Source organism: Panthera uncia, chromosome B4, assembly GCF_023721935.1.
Source record: "Panthera uncia isolate 11264 chromosome B4, Puncia_PCG_1.0, whole genome shotgun sequence".
Taxonomy (NCBI): domain Eukaryota; kingdom Metazoa; phylum Chordata; class Mammalia; order Carnivora; family Felidae; genus Panthera; species Panthera uncia.
The window spans coordinates 94,247,297-94,263,942 of NC_064809.1; the positions used below are offsets into that span (position 1 = coordinate 94,247,297).

The 16,646-nt window shown below is 40.5% G+C and overlaps 1 protein-coding gene across 1 annotated transcript in view; it reads left to right on the forward strand.

The window, feature by feature from the left end:
• The first annotated feature begins 11,326 nt into the window (after nucleotides 1-11,326).
• The window catches only part of TRHDE (thyrotropin releasing hormone degrading enzyme), a 383,274-nt gene continuing 377,954 nt past the window's right edge, over nucleotides 11,327-16,646 (forward strand). Inside the window, exon 1 of the mRNA XM_049625985.1 lies at nucleotides 11,327-12,669. Within this exon, the coding sequence (XP_049481942.1) occupies nucleotides 11,753-12,669 (917 nt within the window). The 5' untranslated portion in view covers nucleotides 11,327-11,752. The remainder of the gene's footprint in view (nucleotides 12,670-16,646) is intronic.

Sequence of the window (16,646 nt, forward strand, 5' to 3'; positions counted from 1 at the left end):
AATTTAAGAAGGATTTAGATAAGAATTTTAGACCTACCTAGGATATTTTTCCCCCCTTCTTGAGTTGTCAGATAAGTACCAAGAAAGTAGGTAGTGGCTTTCTGGGAAAAAAACCAACCAACCAGTGCCTCTCCTGGTTGTATATTTCTAGATCTCAGTGGTACTGGACAGGATTCCCAAGGGTGCAGAACTTATCTTTCAGTTAAAGCACAGTTAACTTGTTAGTTTACTGTTCTTTATCTTAACATTTGTGAATGCTTATTGGGCAAATGAAGGGTACTCAGTTTTGTTTAAAGTTGTCTGGGCTTTATAAAATCAGGTGGCAATTTCATAAGACACTTTTCCTCAAGAGATAACATGACTGGCAGAAACCTACCTATTTTGAGGATTAGGAAGAAATTACAGATTATTCTTAAGTGGTTATCAATAAATAAACAATGACATCTATGGCATTTACCCCCATGAAATTTGATTTTTAAAAATGAGATTCAGCTCTTTTACTTTTATTTTCAGATACTTCTTGTTTATTAGTGAGTCTTTCCTTATAGACACTTCTCTTTGCTGGCATACTTTCAGTTCTACAGAGTTTTTGGGCAAAAGGTATTAGAAAAGTAAGTAAATCACCATGATGTTCTATATATTACCTTTGCAAATAATTCCTTGGCAAGAGCTCTAGACTAATAAATGAGAGCATGTGGATAATTTAGAATGGTTTTCTTTTTAGAACCAATTGCCTGGGAATTGAAAAATTCAAAGTGCCTTTTCATGGCGTTATTGTTTGAATTAATTAAAAAAAATGCACTTCATTTAGACCTGTTTCTGTGTCTCCTCAATTTGCTTTCCTGAGAAAGAACCGGGGAATGTTGTACTTTGGGAAAAATTTAATTAAGTCAGTTCACAGTGGAACGCCACAAGATAAAATTCCTCAGGCCAATCCTTTCTGGAATTGTAGAAACAGATAGGAGGTGAAGATCTGCAGCCAGCCCTCTCTCTGCAGAGCAGAAGCTCCCCTCTCAGGTGAGCAGGAGCAGAAAGGCTGGTGACACAGGTAAAGGTCAAGATCATAACTCATCCTCTTGTTTCAATGCAATTTCAACTCGCTAAAACGTATGAGGTGTGTCATGGGCATTAACATTTTGAGCTTTCGGCAATCAGATCTGAGGGCTCATTCTGTTCAATTCAGAATGTGGATTATATTTCATAATGTTGCTAGGACTTGATTATTTGCACATCCTAGAAGGTATAGCTCTTGCTCTGAACATTTAAAAGAGAACTGCTATAGAGCTCTGAACATTAAACAGATAATTACTATAGGCAAATCTCATAGAAATAAAGAGATGATCCTATAAGCATGGTTTTAGAATTAGATATTTGGATGACTATCACACCAGCAGTTCGATTTGGCTCTCGTGGCAAACACTGAAAATGAAGGAGAGGCACAGAGAACTATTTGTGCACTGTATAACACTGCAGGTTAGCACAGTGACAAATAAAACACTTATTCAGACCATATAGGAACATATATAGTTTTCTCATCTATTTATATCTATCTCTATATCTTTTTTTTATTAAAAAAAATTTTTTTTTAACGTTTATTTATTTTTGGGACAGAGAGAGACAGAGCATGAACAGGGGAGGGGCAGAGAGAGAGGGAGACACAGAATCTGAAACAGGCTCCAGGCTCTGAGCCATCAGCCCAGAGCCCGACGCGGGGCTCGAACTCACAGACTGCGAGATCGTGACCTGAGCTGTAGTCGGACGCTTAACCGACTGAGCCACCCAGGCGCCCCTCTATATCTTTATAGATAGATACAGATGAATAAAGACACACACATGCACACACACCCAAATAAGACATAATGGTCCCAGAAAGTGTTTGTAAACATTAATGTTAACTTCTGGACATACATTGATTTTAAACACATCCTTTACTTTAAATAGCTTTGATTTTCTGTCTAGAAGACAAAAGAGAACATTAATAGCTATCACTTACTAAGTTTACCTAGTTGAATGTTAGCGCTTCTAAAAATGAGTCGATGTTCATTACTTTTCCACATTGGAAGATTAAAGGAATAAATGATCCTTTGAAACTGAAATTCTCAGAAATGTCAAGGAAATATTGTGTTCCATCTCACTTTAAGAGGAACTGAATAAAGATCATAAAAGCCTTTTGACATTAAAGTGGAAGGCTGTTGGTGTATAACATAACGCAATTAATCAGGATCTGCTTAATTTGGAATCTGTAACAGAGTAGATACGGATGTGTTTTGTTGCTTTTTGTAACTTGTTTAAAAAAACTCATATGCTGAACATGAATATAATAAGAATGAGAAGAGGCTAAAATTCATTCCTAGAGTTAAGCTGTACTCGAATAAAGGTCTCGCTTATTTGAATATCATTTAGCCCCACCACTGCCAACACACATGTCTGAGGATCTTCTGAATGACACCGCATGACAGTTAACTAAAGTTAAAGCGGCAGCATAAATGTGACCGTTTTTCCGTCACAACTTTTCACGATCCCCAGGGAAGAAAGCCCTTGCCCTAGTTTTTTGTTTTTGTTTTTTTTTAGGATAAATTCTAAGAACAAGGACTTGTTCAATGATAGTCATGTAAAGGATAAATAGAGGATGATAGAGTGAACGTTGCCATTCTACGGCACCTTTTAATTTGCTCTTGTACCAAACCCATGGGAAAGTGATTGTGTATCATGACGTCCTGGAAAAATTCAAATATCAAAGGGTGTAAGATTTAACAATTCAAATGCATTTCCTGAATTGGAAAGCACAATATACTACTTTTAGAAACAAAGCATAATACTTGTTCAAACTAAAAACGACTAAGGAGTTAAATCCCAACGTTCTTGCAGCCTTATTGATACTGGCTACTTTGGTTCTATAATAAGATGTTAGCAAGGCTATAATAATACTTAATTTTTTTGTTGTTGGTGTGCTTCCAGCACAGATAACTGATAGCTTATGATATTCAGGTTATAGGTCAAACCTGAGGCTTTATTGTACATCTAGGGGAAATTACTTTTTGAATAACACCTAGTACAACCTTCAACTCCTAATAGGGCAGGAAGAATTGACATATGGACATTTGTACTTTCAGAGTGGCCCGAATACATGATTTTCACTTGCTCTGAAATGACTCCATAAATGCAATTTTAAAATTTACTTCTTCATCATACCACAGAAAACTTAGCAATAAATTCTAATATGTTTAGGTATTTCAAAGAGGAGAAACTATTTCTTTCTTGTTTGGTTATTCAAAAGATTATTGTAGCATCTCTAGCATATGGAAAATGTTAGAAAACATAGGACACATGTCCTGTGTATTGCCAATAAAAATGACATTTCAACGTATTGTACTTTTTCCTTATTCCTTATTTCCTTATAACTTCAGCATAATTAAAAAATAAACTGAGTAAGGTAACTTAGTGTAAATTAAATCTGATGCTAGAAGTAAGCTGCCTACAAGTCTAAATCAGGTACGGGAGCTTCTTCTAAAACAGGATTAAGCAGTGTTTCGACTCACTTAGAATCAATTCTCATGGGACACTGTTGTAGAAATGACGATATGGAGTTTAGAAAACATTTTTCTTATGGAAAAATCACAAGTCACAGCTTGCCACTTATGTTATCCAAGATAAGTTTGGTGATTATCCTGTAAATGAATATTGATTTTTGTGTAGACTCCAATATTTCCAACTCTTCTGGTGTCCGAAATGGCCAATTGCCGAATTGTGGAAAATATCTTCTAGTGAAGTGTTTGCTTCTCTGAGAAAACACAGAAGTCACTTCACATCTGAGTTTTACTGCAATACTTTTTAAGATGAACTTTAACACAGCAGAGAAAAAGCAAAACAAACAAAAAAAAAAACCAAACCCAAAATCAAAACCCTATATATTTTTTTGTTATTGGCTAACCCACAAGGTGGCACTAAAGAGAAAAGTGACAAAAGTGAAGATCACAGGCAACTTTTATACTAAATCAATTCTATTATAAACATTCAACCTATTTCATGAAATGATCATCCAAATTTTAATATGCTAGTAACTCAAAACATTGATATCCAGGCTCATTGTTTTTTTTTCCCTACAGACTTTTTGGAGTAAGGAAGTTTCATCTTATCAAGCAGTGGGTTATTTTCAAAAGAGTTAGTAGTCTGAGTATTTCTTTGTAGTTCTTTTGTAGGGAAGTTTTTTTTTTTTCTCATATACAGATTCCATGACCAATTATGGACATGAACAATCATGAACAATTATTTTTTATGTCTTATACAGTGCCTAGTACTTAATACACTTAATATAAATGTAAAAAAATCACCTATTTAACATTATAATATTAATGATATAATGATTTATTTAGATTTTTAGTATTTGTAGTAATAGCTTAAAAATATTTTTAAACCACCAAGGAAAAGGCATTTTAGCTAAAGTCTAATTGTTTAAATTCCTAGAATAATTCCTGGGTCCAAAAATACAAAACGTCACCTAACTTTCAAGGCACCTGGAGCATATTCCCAGGATGGGAATGGGGAAATGTTCTCAGAGAACCATGTATAGAGAAAGAAAAAAGGATATGACGTTGACATAGCCTTCATATATAACTCTAAAAACAAAGATGCATGGGGGAGCCTTAGTTATAGTGCATGTGGTGGAAGGAAAACAGCTCTGATTATGAGCAAGGAGAAGGTATAGACCAAAAAAAAAAGAGGCTTTTGTTCAGTTCATGATTAAGAGACAGGTTATTCATACACAAGACTAAAACTTGAAGGGGGATATTATGATTCATCCTTTTTCTTAGTTTCAAAGTAGGAATTCAATGAGTTGAAAAATAATGCAATTTTAATTTTTACTATTGTGTGTATATGCAATATATATGTGTGTACAATATATATATGTATACACACACACACACACACACATATATCTTGTGAAATATTTTCCTAACGGAAGATGTGTTTTTAGCCTGAAATAACTGTGTCTTTGACTAGAATACTGACTCAGCAAAAGTATATATTATGTATTTTATATTCTATTATTAACAATAAAAAACAACAGTTTAAAACCAGCTTTCAAAAACTCACAACTATATGACTTCAGGATTGGTGATATGTCATTATCTAAAAGAAAAAACCTCACCATATTTCTTCTAATTTCTTAGAAATCAACCCACTTATAACCCACTTTGCTACTCAAATTTAAGAAAATACTGTAATTAACCCCTTTTAAAGAGCTACAGTGATAAACATTTATATATCAGTAAAGTGGAGGTACAAAGAGAGATAGGTACAGTAAAGTGTAGTAAGCACAGGTTTTACTAGATAAATAATATATTTTACTGTTAAATGGAAGAAGAGTAGATAAATGATTGGACAAGAGAGAAAAACATGGATCAGGAGATACATATGGAAGAAGAAATAAAACTGGATATTTTATGTCTTCATGTGACTTACATTAATATTGATATGTGTGCCTTTGAAGCAGATACTTTTCGTGGTTTCAAAGAGGTGAGGCACCCTTCAAATCATGTAAATTTGAGTTGTCAAATAAGCCTGGGTCAAAGATACATTTTTTAATGCATTCAGGAAGTAAGATTTCTAAGGCATATAAATTGCTTGTTCTGCAGTATGAAAATAAGCCATAGTCAACTCTTTCAACTACTTAGTTCTCAATCCAGAATGAATAATGCTCTCCTTTTTTCTTTCTGTCATTATTTTATAAAATTATAATTATTATTCTGCTCAGGGTCATACTACCTTTTCTCTGTTTATTCATTTCATTTAACAAACACTCACCTGGCACTCCTCGTGTGCCAGGCACTGCACTGTCCAAAGAGGGTGGAGACCATGGCTATTTGGTTCAAAGCTATACCTCTAGCCCTCTGCCCAGCACTGACTTCACAATTTGTGCAGCAAATACCAATTATGCAGCTGGATAATTTACATCTGGCTTATCTTTCAGCAAGTAGTATGGTATAATGGTTAAGTGTACATGCAGGTGATGAAGTAACATTGCCTAATTTGGAATTCCAGCTCTGCCACCTACAAAGTAAATGACTTTGGGCAAGGTACTTCGTCTTGCTAAAGCCTCAGTTTTCATCTGTCAAATGGGGGAAGTAACAGCATTGACCTCATAGGTTTATTTTCATGATTAAAAAAGATAACATAAAGTGCTTAGATAAATACCTGGTGCAAGATGAGCCCTTGAAAAATCTTAGCTATTATTTCCATTAATTCTTTCTGCCATATTTATCTAGAAACATGGGTTTGAACAGCTAAAAGTGATGGTAAAAACCATATTTACTATTTCCACTTCTTGAGCTACTAGACAAATTGACTAGTTTAACAGACACATCTCCAGAGACTTACCTAATTTCTATTTTGTTTGTAGAATGTGGTGCATACTATGTTTTCGGTTTTCATGAATAAACTGTAAACATTTCCATGACACAGTTTTTGCCTTTTTATGGAACTTTCTGACAGAGATCATAACCAAAAAGCCTACAGTGAACACTGACGAGTTTTAACTTGGTGTTAGAACCCACAAATAACAACACAACTTTCTCAAGATCATAATTCTCTCCTCTCTGGATATAACGTTTAATGTTGGAACTGGTAATGACACTGTAGATATTTGATTATGCTTTTATATTGGCCATCTAGAGGGGACCTTTTGTGTTGTAAGACTTGTTCTGTTTTGGTGAAAGTGTAATTATGAGACTTTCCTAAGACTAATAACATATAGTAATATATTTATGCTTAGGGGATGTTTTCTTAAAAAAAAAAAACTTTACAGTTTTACAGATTTTATGTGAGAAAAAGAGACATAGTCAAATTAGATATAATTTCCTTTCAGATTAATATTTTTAAATAAATAGAAGTCAGACAACTAACAGTTAAATCAGGGTGTTAATTACAGTTTGCAAACTATAGACATCATGAAATTGCACTCTCAATTATGGCTAATTTTAAACAACTCTCCTCATTCCCTCTTTAAGATCTTGAAGACTATTCTATCTAGAAGAGTGTTTCTTAAATGAAACCCCTCAACAATGTCAGGAGGTGCAGTGGTTAAATGGTATGAACTTTTGAAATCATGCAATATAAAAATATTAATAAAGTTGGCAATAAGGTGGGTTTTCTCAAATTAAAAATTTCATCAAATTATCACAGTCTCCGGGCACCTGGCTGGCTCAGTCAGAAGAGCATGAAACTCTTGATCTTCGTGTTGTGAGTTCAAGCCCTATGTTGGGCATAGAGCTTACCTAAAAAAAAAAAAAAAAAAAAAAAAAATATATATATATATATATATATATATATATAATCTCACAGTCTCAAATTTCAAACTGCCTTTTTATAATTGCCACATGGCGGCACCACTTTAGCTAGTAAACAGACTTCTGTCATTCATTGTCAGCATTAGTCTCTAATTGTGTGGGGCCTTCAGGAACACATCCCACTCAAAACATATCAGTCCTGTTCACTGCCAGAGTGGCCGTGGTTGTTTTCTCCCCAACTCCCCATGTTTGTGTTAGTGCGGTATATTTTTATGAAGTTTCTTTACCCATGAAACTTTGATTTTTTAATTGAAAAATTTTTTTCTTCTCAATAGAGAAACTTAATTAAAAATCATGGGAGAGCATAAAGAGACTAGTATGTTAGCTTTGGAATCTTTTTTCACAGAATGAAAAAAACCAGGAGAGACCCCTAAGCACGAACACATCAAGAAACTGAGTCCTAAAGTAACTGTGTTAAGATAATGTAAGGGGGTGAGGGCAGACTGGGATTTAGTTCTTTCTTCTGAGACAAGCTACTTCTGGATGATGTGAAGTGCTCATCACACTTGAAGGACTGAGTCCTTAAGGACACTTAAGCTGTGCCTCTACATACAAACCAGAGTGAAGGGAAAAAAAAGCAGCTCTGGTGTCAACAGAATAAAGACTGAAGCTGGTGCATTCGCTCAGAGATAGTTCATGTTGATTATTCACAGGACCAAGGTGGAGATTTAATTAAAAATAACTTCTGTCGGTCTCATGTATATTAAGTGTTCGCACTGTTTGCACTTTTACAAGTCTCTTAAATCAACTCTGGCTACAAAAGGTCTTTAAAGACATTTGTTGGTTAAGAAAATGGTTATAAAATTCTCCCAACAATAAATGTGTTTTGGAGAGAAGCGTCAAGCACTCTGGAAAGTCTTATCCTGCTACAGGGCTCTAGCATTAGCAAAGTGCAAGCTGTCTTCAATTTAGTGATTGACAACACTGAAGGCAACTTCTTAATAGGAATATTAGTGAGTCATCTCTTTAATATTTTGGTTAGGTACACGATCTGAAATTTTGCCTCTTATTTTTTTCGTGGTTTGAGGGTAGAATGCACATTCTCTAGAGAAACAATATTAAAAAATTATTTACAAAGTGCTTCTCAGAGGAAGGGTGCTATACACTTTCAGAAATTAAAAAAAAAAGGAAAAGCTTACTGGGACCCTTTCGTAACACTGATATGAGACGAAGAAATATTTACCCACTTGACCTTGATATTGAGTTTATTGGATGAAGTTACATTTTAAGAGAATCAATATTTTAATAAGTTGTGTCCACTCTGTATTAATAAGGTTGTGTCTGCTCCACTTGGGTTTCAGAAATAATGCATCCACTAATTTAATCACAGTCAGCAGCGACTTTACTAATTGGTAAACATATACTTAAATTCTCAACTATTTGAGAGTTGCCTTGTAGTAATTTTCAGAAGTACATAAACACATCAATAAAATGCAAAAAGATTAAAAGAAGTCTTCTTCGAATCTTTTCTAAACTAATATCATTTTAGAGAAAGGTCTTAAAGAACCCATAGTGGGTGAACTCTTTATTTAGGTAGTGATTCTAAGACTTCTAGATGTTCCAGATCCCTCTGATAGTCCCAGTGAGTTGAATCCATGGATGTTAGATCGATAATCCTGAAATGCCAGATTAGTACCCTGAGGTCAGAGAAGTCTGGTGACCTGCTAAGAGTCACACAGTGCTTTTTGCCTGTCTGTACTCTATTTCCTGATTCTGTGAAAACAAACTAACAAATCCCAACTCCTCAACTCTTAAAATGCATACAGCCAGATACATATGGACAGCAAGAGCATGGAGATTTAAAAACAGAGCAGAAAAAAGTAACTTGAACAGAATGTGGCATTTCCCTTGGTCTGTTGCTAGCGGCCCACATACAACATGCTTAAAAAAAAAAAATCCCACCCGGTACTTCTTTTCATCATCATTTAAAAATGATTCAAATGGACCTTTAGGATGTATGGCTTTGGGCATGTAGCCCATCTGGGGATAAATGGAAAAGAGCTTCACTGAGCAAGGCTGTGTTTTCAGTGGTTGTCAGGCTACAGTTGATGTGTATTCTGTCTCTTCTTGTTGGTCATGCTTTGAAAGCCAAACACAACATTTTAGTTGTATATTTTCAGGACTACAAAGCCAGTAGCATTTAACGTTCCCTTTTGCAAGAAAAATAATTATGGACATGATTTTTAGAATGCCTTAAGGATTTGAAGATGCGAAAGAAACATGTAAAAAGGAATTACCTCTTTTTATTCTGTTTTTTTTCCTCCAGATTTTTATTTAAATTCTAGTTGGCTAGCACTCTTTTTATTCTTTATTTTCTATTTATTCTTTTTTTTTTTTTTTTTTTTTTTTACTGATTCTGAACTCCATCACACTTTGTTTTATTAAAAACTAGAGACATCTGTCTCTAACAACCAAGTTGTTACCTTTGGGGTGGCTCTTTTCTGAATATTGTTCCAATTCGAGTTTTTTTGCACAAATTCTAAGGGTTGGATATCCCATGTACTCATACACACTCTGCACCATAATTTAAAACTTCTATAAACTTAGACAGACAGGAGTCCATAAGCAGCCAATTGTCTATGACCCTGTTTTGATGCTCCTGCCGTCAAGGAAAACTTCCTATTGATAACTCTTCCAAAAAAGTTTAAACTATCTTCCTGATAACACTAAAAACTGCAAAAAAGTAATTGTGGCTGAATGAAGTGAAACACTAATCAGTCGCGGAATATATTTGTTCACTCCTTTGGTAAGTCTCCAGTGATGGGGCTCAGATCCCCAGCTTTTCTCAGTCTGAAGTTTTTGGTCTTGGATGTTACACTGTTGGCATTATATTTTAATCATTTTCCCAGTCTAAAAATAGGAATTATTCATTGGGAAAAATATTTCTTTTGTTTCGCCTCGACTTCTGGAGGCTTCTAATGCTTCATTGCTAGCCTTTATTTTAGTACTGCACACCTGGACACATCACACTGTATAATATCCGTAGTCAGGCTTTGGAGAATTTGTTTCAATTTACATACAATCCTCCAAATCCTCAGGCGAGCTAGATGTGAAATCTGATCCTGCCACGGCTCCCCAGCAGGATCTTCCTTCGCTGTCGGTGTTAATAGCCAGAGGCTTCAAGGATTCCCGCCCCCCCCCTCCCCGGGAGGCGCGATGGGGCTAAGCAGTCGGGAAAAGGGGAGACTGCGGGGCTGGCTGCGCTGAAGATTTACAATGTACTTCTTGCAGGCGGCTCAGCAACCCCCTCTGTGGCTGTGGGTGTCTGGTGTGACAGAGCGGAGAAAAGCTCTCTAATCTCCCAGTGCCTGCCTCTGCCGCTCAGCCGCTCCCCTCCCTCCCGCCTTCCCTGCCTCCTCGCACTCTCTCGCTCTCTCCTTTGCCTTTCTCCGGGAGTTTCAGTCCCCGAATGCAGCCAGAGTAGCCTTGGCAATCTGGACCTGGAGACTGTGTATATACACACACACACACACACACACACGCACACACGCGCACACACATGCACACGCACTCGCACACACGCACTCCGGCTCTCCCCACGGGGACACAGAGCAAACCCGGAGCTTCATCTACCTGAAGGGGATGGCCCGATCGGACACTTCTTGCTCACTTGTCATCTCCGGAGGTCAGAGCAACGTCGGAACGAGGGAGGCTCGCTGTCCGGTCTGCAACCTCACGCCGTTTGCCGCCACCGCTGCTTAAAGTGTCCAGGGTGGAGGAGAAGCCTTCTTCAGGGCAGATTCCCGGCGCGGCTCTGCGGCCCTGGGACTTCGCCCGCCTGGTTCACCCCGCTCTCTTCTTCCCCGGCCATCCTCTCGCCCCCGGCTGCGGAGTGCATGGCTCGGGCGCCTCCGCTGCTGCCGCCGCTGCTGCTGCCACGAGCACATCCCACCCAGAGGACTGAACGCCGCCGCTGGAGTGGGGAGAGAAAGCGGAAGCCCTAACTTCCCTCTCCACCGCTCCCAGTCCTTTCTAGCGGAGGACCCGTTGGAAGGCTCCCGCAGAAAGGCGGGCGAGAGCTGGGCGCAGGGGAGGGCAAGCCGGGAGCCGCAGGCGCACAGGGGCGGAGGCAGCATGTGCCCCGGCGCCCCGCGCCGGCCGGAGAAGTAGCGCGCGGTGGGGCGAGCGAGACGCTCCTTAAGTTGGGCGCGTCCCAGAGCTCGCAGCCCCGCGCCTCGGCTGCGGGGGTCCGGAGAGAGGCGGGGCTGATGGGGGGCGCCCAGGTTGCTGTCGTCTGCGGCCAGAACCCGTCTTAAAAGAACCTGGGCCGGCGTCTTCAGGGTCCCAGCTGGCGTCGCGCCCTCGGCCCGCGTGCGCTCTCTGATGCCTGCGCTGGCGGTGGCCCGGGTGGCCCGCTCGCGGGGGGTGCCGGAGGGGGCGGGGGAGGAGGAGGAGGAGGCAGTGTGATGGCCCTGGACGGCGAGCGGGGGGAGCAAGAGGAGGAGAAGAAAAAGAAGAAGAAGAAAAAGAAGAGGAAGAAGAAGAAGGAGGAGGAGGAGGAGGAGGAGGGGGCTGAGAAGAGCAGCTCACCCTTCGCTGCCACGATGGGGGAGAACGACGCCGCGCTCCGGGCCGGCGGCAGGGGGCTCTCGGACCCCTGGACGGACTCCGTGGGGGTGCGACCCCGCACCACCGAGCGCCACATCACGGTGCACAAGCGGCTCGTGCTGGCCTTCGCCGTGTCCATCGTGGCTCTGCTCGCGGTCACCATGCTCGCGGTGCTGCTCAGCTTGCGCTTCGACGAGTGCGGAGCTAGCGCAGCGCCGGGCGCCGACGGCGGCCCCGCCGGCTTCCCCGCGCGCGGCGGCAACGCCAGCCTTCCGGGTTCGGCCCGGCGCAACCACCATGCCGGCGGAGACTCCTCGCAGCCCGAGGTAGGCGGGGAGGCCACCCCTGGGACCCCGTCAGCCCAGCCGCCGTCGGAGGAGGAGCGGGAGCAGTGGCAGCCGTGGACGCAGCTGCGCCTGTCGGGCCACCTCAAGCCGCTGCACTACAATCTGATGCTCACCGCCTTCATGGAGAACTTCACCTTCTCCGGGGAGGTCAACGTGGAGATCGCGTGCCGGAACGCCACCCGCTACGTCGTGCTGCACGCCTCCCGGGTGGCGGTCGAGAAGGTGCAGGTGGCCGAGGACCGGGTGGCGGGGGCTGTTCCGGTGGCCGGCTTTTTCCTCTACCCGCAAACCCAGGTCTTGGTGGTGGTGCTGAATAGGACCTTGGATGCGCAGAGGAATTACAACCTGAAGATCATCTACAACGCCCTGATCGAGAACGAGCTCTTGGGCTTCTTCCGCAGCTCCTACGTGCTCCACGGGGAGAGAAGGTAGGGAGGGAGGCGGTGCCCGGCGCCGCCCCACCCAGCCAGGCTGCTCAAACGGCTGGGCGGCCGGCGACCCCAGGGACCGGGCTGGCTTCTGAGACCCGAAAAGCGAGTGGTGGGGGAAGGAAGCGTAAGGTGGGGGTAGGACCATTACCCAGACCCCTTGGGATCTCCCACATGCCCGGGCTTTCACTGCTGCCAACTCCACAGACTCACTCATCAGTGCCAAACAATGAATGCCACCCCCTCCTCTAGTCTGGAACCCCCACCCGTCAAAGTTCCTTAGCTAGCGTGGTCTAGCACAGGTCTTTTTAAAGTGTAGTGTGAAATCTGAGCGATACCAGGGTGGCATCAAAAGCCTGCCAAGATACGGTCCAGGGAAAATACGTGAGGGCCAAAGGCCGGGGCACATCCAAGTAAGAAGTCAGTGCAGGGCAAATCTTTCCCTCCCCCTCAACGTGCCCACCTCGCCTATTATCTGGCAGGCGCAGAGTAGAGGATGACTTTGGCTGCTTCAAGTTTTCCAAAACTGGAACTTGAGATTCAGAGCAGTAAGAGCGGGTCCAGGTGACAGACTAAGGGGGAGGCTGACAGGGGTCCGGGGAGGCTCCCATGGTCAATGCCAGCGAGAAATTTCCTTGCAAGTGCTGCCAGCTGTCTCTTAACGCAGAGTGACTCCAGTTTTTTGTTGTTCTTGAGTTACTGCCTCTGGAAATGACTCCAGTGGTGAAAAGAGGGAAAGCTAGTGACAGTCTCAAATGCCTTGTTAACGAGTGCCTTTGATGCTTTTTAGATTTGGACCGTCTTTTATTCTTTATTTTTTGGAGAGGCTGTGGGGCTTTCCACCACTTGTTTAGAGCTCAGACTTTGCAGTCAAACAAAAGTGGGTTCGAATCCCAGATACAACTGTGGCTGTGGTGAAGGCTCGAAGAAGCTGACGAATCTAAGTCACCAGTTGCTGACAATGACCGCCTTTAGTGCTTATCCAGCGATGTATGTTAACTCACTCCTACAAGAACCCTATGTGGAAGGTGCTGTCCAGGACACTTCCTATCTTACAGATAGGGAAATGGAGGCAAGAGGTCAAGTCATTTGTCACATAGTGAGCTGACAAAGCAGGGATTTAGACCCAAGCAGTTTGACTCCAGAGCCCGGACTTTTAGTTTTAATTTGATGATAATAGTAATATTCTCACAGGATTGTTGCAGGTGTCCATGAACAAATGCATTGAAAAGCACTTAACCTATACCTGGCATATAGAGTGTCCACTATAAATATTGGCTATTATGAGTATCCTATGGTAGTTAGCATTCAAGCATATTATTGTATGAATAAACAAGTGATTCTTGCTTTTTGCCCTAATCCATTGCATTTAAAATAACCTTGATTCATTAATGAAATGAGTAGAGGGCCCGCAAACAACCAAAATGAACTTAAAAAAGAAATCGGACAACCTTAGAAGCAGAGGCAGGCTGGAGATTAGCAGTGATGCCCCTAGCAGAGCCTCCCCAGTTCTCAAATGATTTTCACAACAGCAGAAAACTGAGGCTCAGAGCAGCCCTGGGTGCCTGAGATCAGCAGGCTTGTCAGTGGAGAGGTAGGACTTGAACTTTGGTTTTCTGATGGGCCAGGGCTTGTGGTCTCTGCGAACTCACAGAAGAAGTTTGTTATTGTATAGGAGACTGGGAAATTTCACTGTGTTGTGGGAAGACACAAAAGTTTTATTCTTTTATAGTGTGCTATGAGGTAACCTCAGATAAATTTTCCAATGGTTTAGTAGCTGTGTGATAGCTAAAGCCTCCTATAAGTGAATGTATAAATTATTCACTTTCAAGCTCCTACAATCAGAAGTGGATAATTTAAGCCTCTTCTACCACTTCCTTCAACATATTCTGAACAATACAGATTAAATATATTTTTTAAAAACCCATGATCATATCAGATATGGGAGAAAAGGCATATAAGGCAAATTTGCATGTTGTGTTTGGAAACAAGCTTATGTTGAAATGTCAATAGTGGGAGTTGCATATCATTACTGATAAATCTTGCTCTAGTGAAATAAATACTTCCAACAAATCCTGCCTTTTTTTTTTTTTTTAAGCCATGCCAAAATGTATTTGGTGGAACTGAGCTTGTTTTGGTCAGCGCTTTCAAATTAACAGGACTCTTAAAAAGACCAGATGTTTCTGCTTGACCCATAACTGATTTCTTGTACCCCTAGTGCATGTTTGTGTTCAAACTCCCTCCCGATTTTCTCCCAAAGATGTAAATAACTTGGTTGAAAGTTTAACCTAGTGTACATGTGGCTAAACTCTGCATCCCAATAGAATATCAGGATTCAGTATTTCTGGGCATCTCAGGATGGTTTTGTTTCTAAATAGCATCTTAGAGAAAGTCCTTATTCTTCTTCATATTTTTTTTCCTTCAATACCAGAGTGAATATGATAATTTCTTGAATGTTTCTAGCTGGACTTGATATGGCAAAGACAATCTAATGAGCCATTTCACGATTATGTTAATATTACATATATTAAAAGTTTTTTGATTTTTTGATTGCTGTTGTTACTATGGGTACTTGGAACACTTTATTTATTTATTTATTTATTTATTTATTTATTTATTTATTTAAATATATGAAATTTATTGTCAAATTGGTTTCCATACAACACCCAGTGCTCATCCCAAAAGGTGCCCTCCTCAATACCCATCACCCATCCTCCCCTCCCTCCCAACCCCCATCAACCCTCAGTTTGTTCTTAGTTTTTAAGAGTCTCTTATGCTTTGGCTCTCTCCCACTCTAACCTCTTTTTTTTTTTTTTTTTTTTTGGAACACGTTTTAAACATACTAATGTCAGGAACTCAGCCAGGTTTGGACTTCAGTTGGTGATGATTTTGTTCCCCAAATGCTCTGTAATCTGGCATTTAAAAACACACTTTCCAAGAGGACATAGATGCAAATTCTAAATTTTCATTTGATTAATGATTAAATAGCTTGATCTTTAGTTAGTCATAATTTTTGCCAATTTAATTGTTGGATAATTTTTGTAATAAAAATAAATACTTATGCTGCCTAATGAGTCAAAGTGAACAACTGGAAATATATAAAGAACAGTACTACAATTCGGTCCACCTTACTTAGCTTATATGGAAACAACACATTAATACCCAATCTGATTCTTTGGTTTACTCCTTAGAGGTCTGAGAGGAAGAAGTCAGATGAGGCCAGGAAAATTAGATTTCACTACTGTTATATACTTATGACCCCTGGAAGGTTTTATCCCCCACTAGGTATTGAATGGGACCTGGTTTTGTCCTACAGGGAACACTCAACATCCCTGGTTCCCATCCTGCACTGGACGATGGTAGAGGGACCCACTCCTTCTTAAAGCCCAAGGCTCCTCTACTTTCTGTTGAGCATTTGGCTAAAGGGAAAATTCACCACTTGTTGAATATTGCAAATAAGTTTCTCTCAGATTTGAAATGTTTGCACATGGCAGTAAGTTATCTCCATTAGGCAGAACACACACTCATTTTTGCCTCAAGTTGGTGCATGGTAGGCAGATAAAAAGGGTGTGTATTTATGCCACAGGATCCTATAGTAGAATATACTTGCTTAGAATTAGGTGTATGTTCATTTACCTGAAGTAATTGCCGCTATCGGGTAGCCAGATGGCAAGCATATCCATGTTCAAAGTAGGGTACCTTATTTAGAACCAGATGGTTGGACTCAAAGAGGAAATTTACTCAAAGTAAATGAATATTTTATTCACTTTCAAAAGGGAGACTATTTTTCTTTGACAAACTTTGATTGGGTCTATAATATGCCACAGTTACAGAAGACAAAATAAAAATAAGTGGTCTTTTTCTATAAAGGATATTTAAGAGAAACCATGATCTCCAAGTAAAATTGGAAAATAACACTGTGGTTCTCAAAGAGAATTGCAAAAAACTCTTTTGCAGGAATCTTGTGGAGAGGCTAG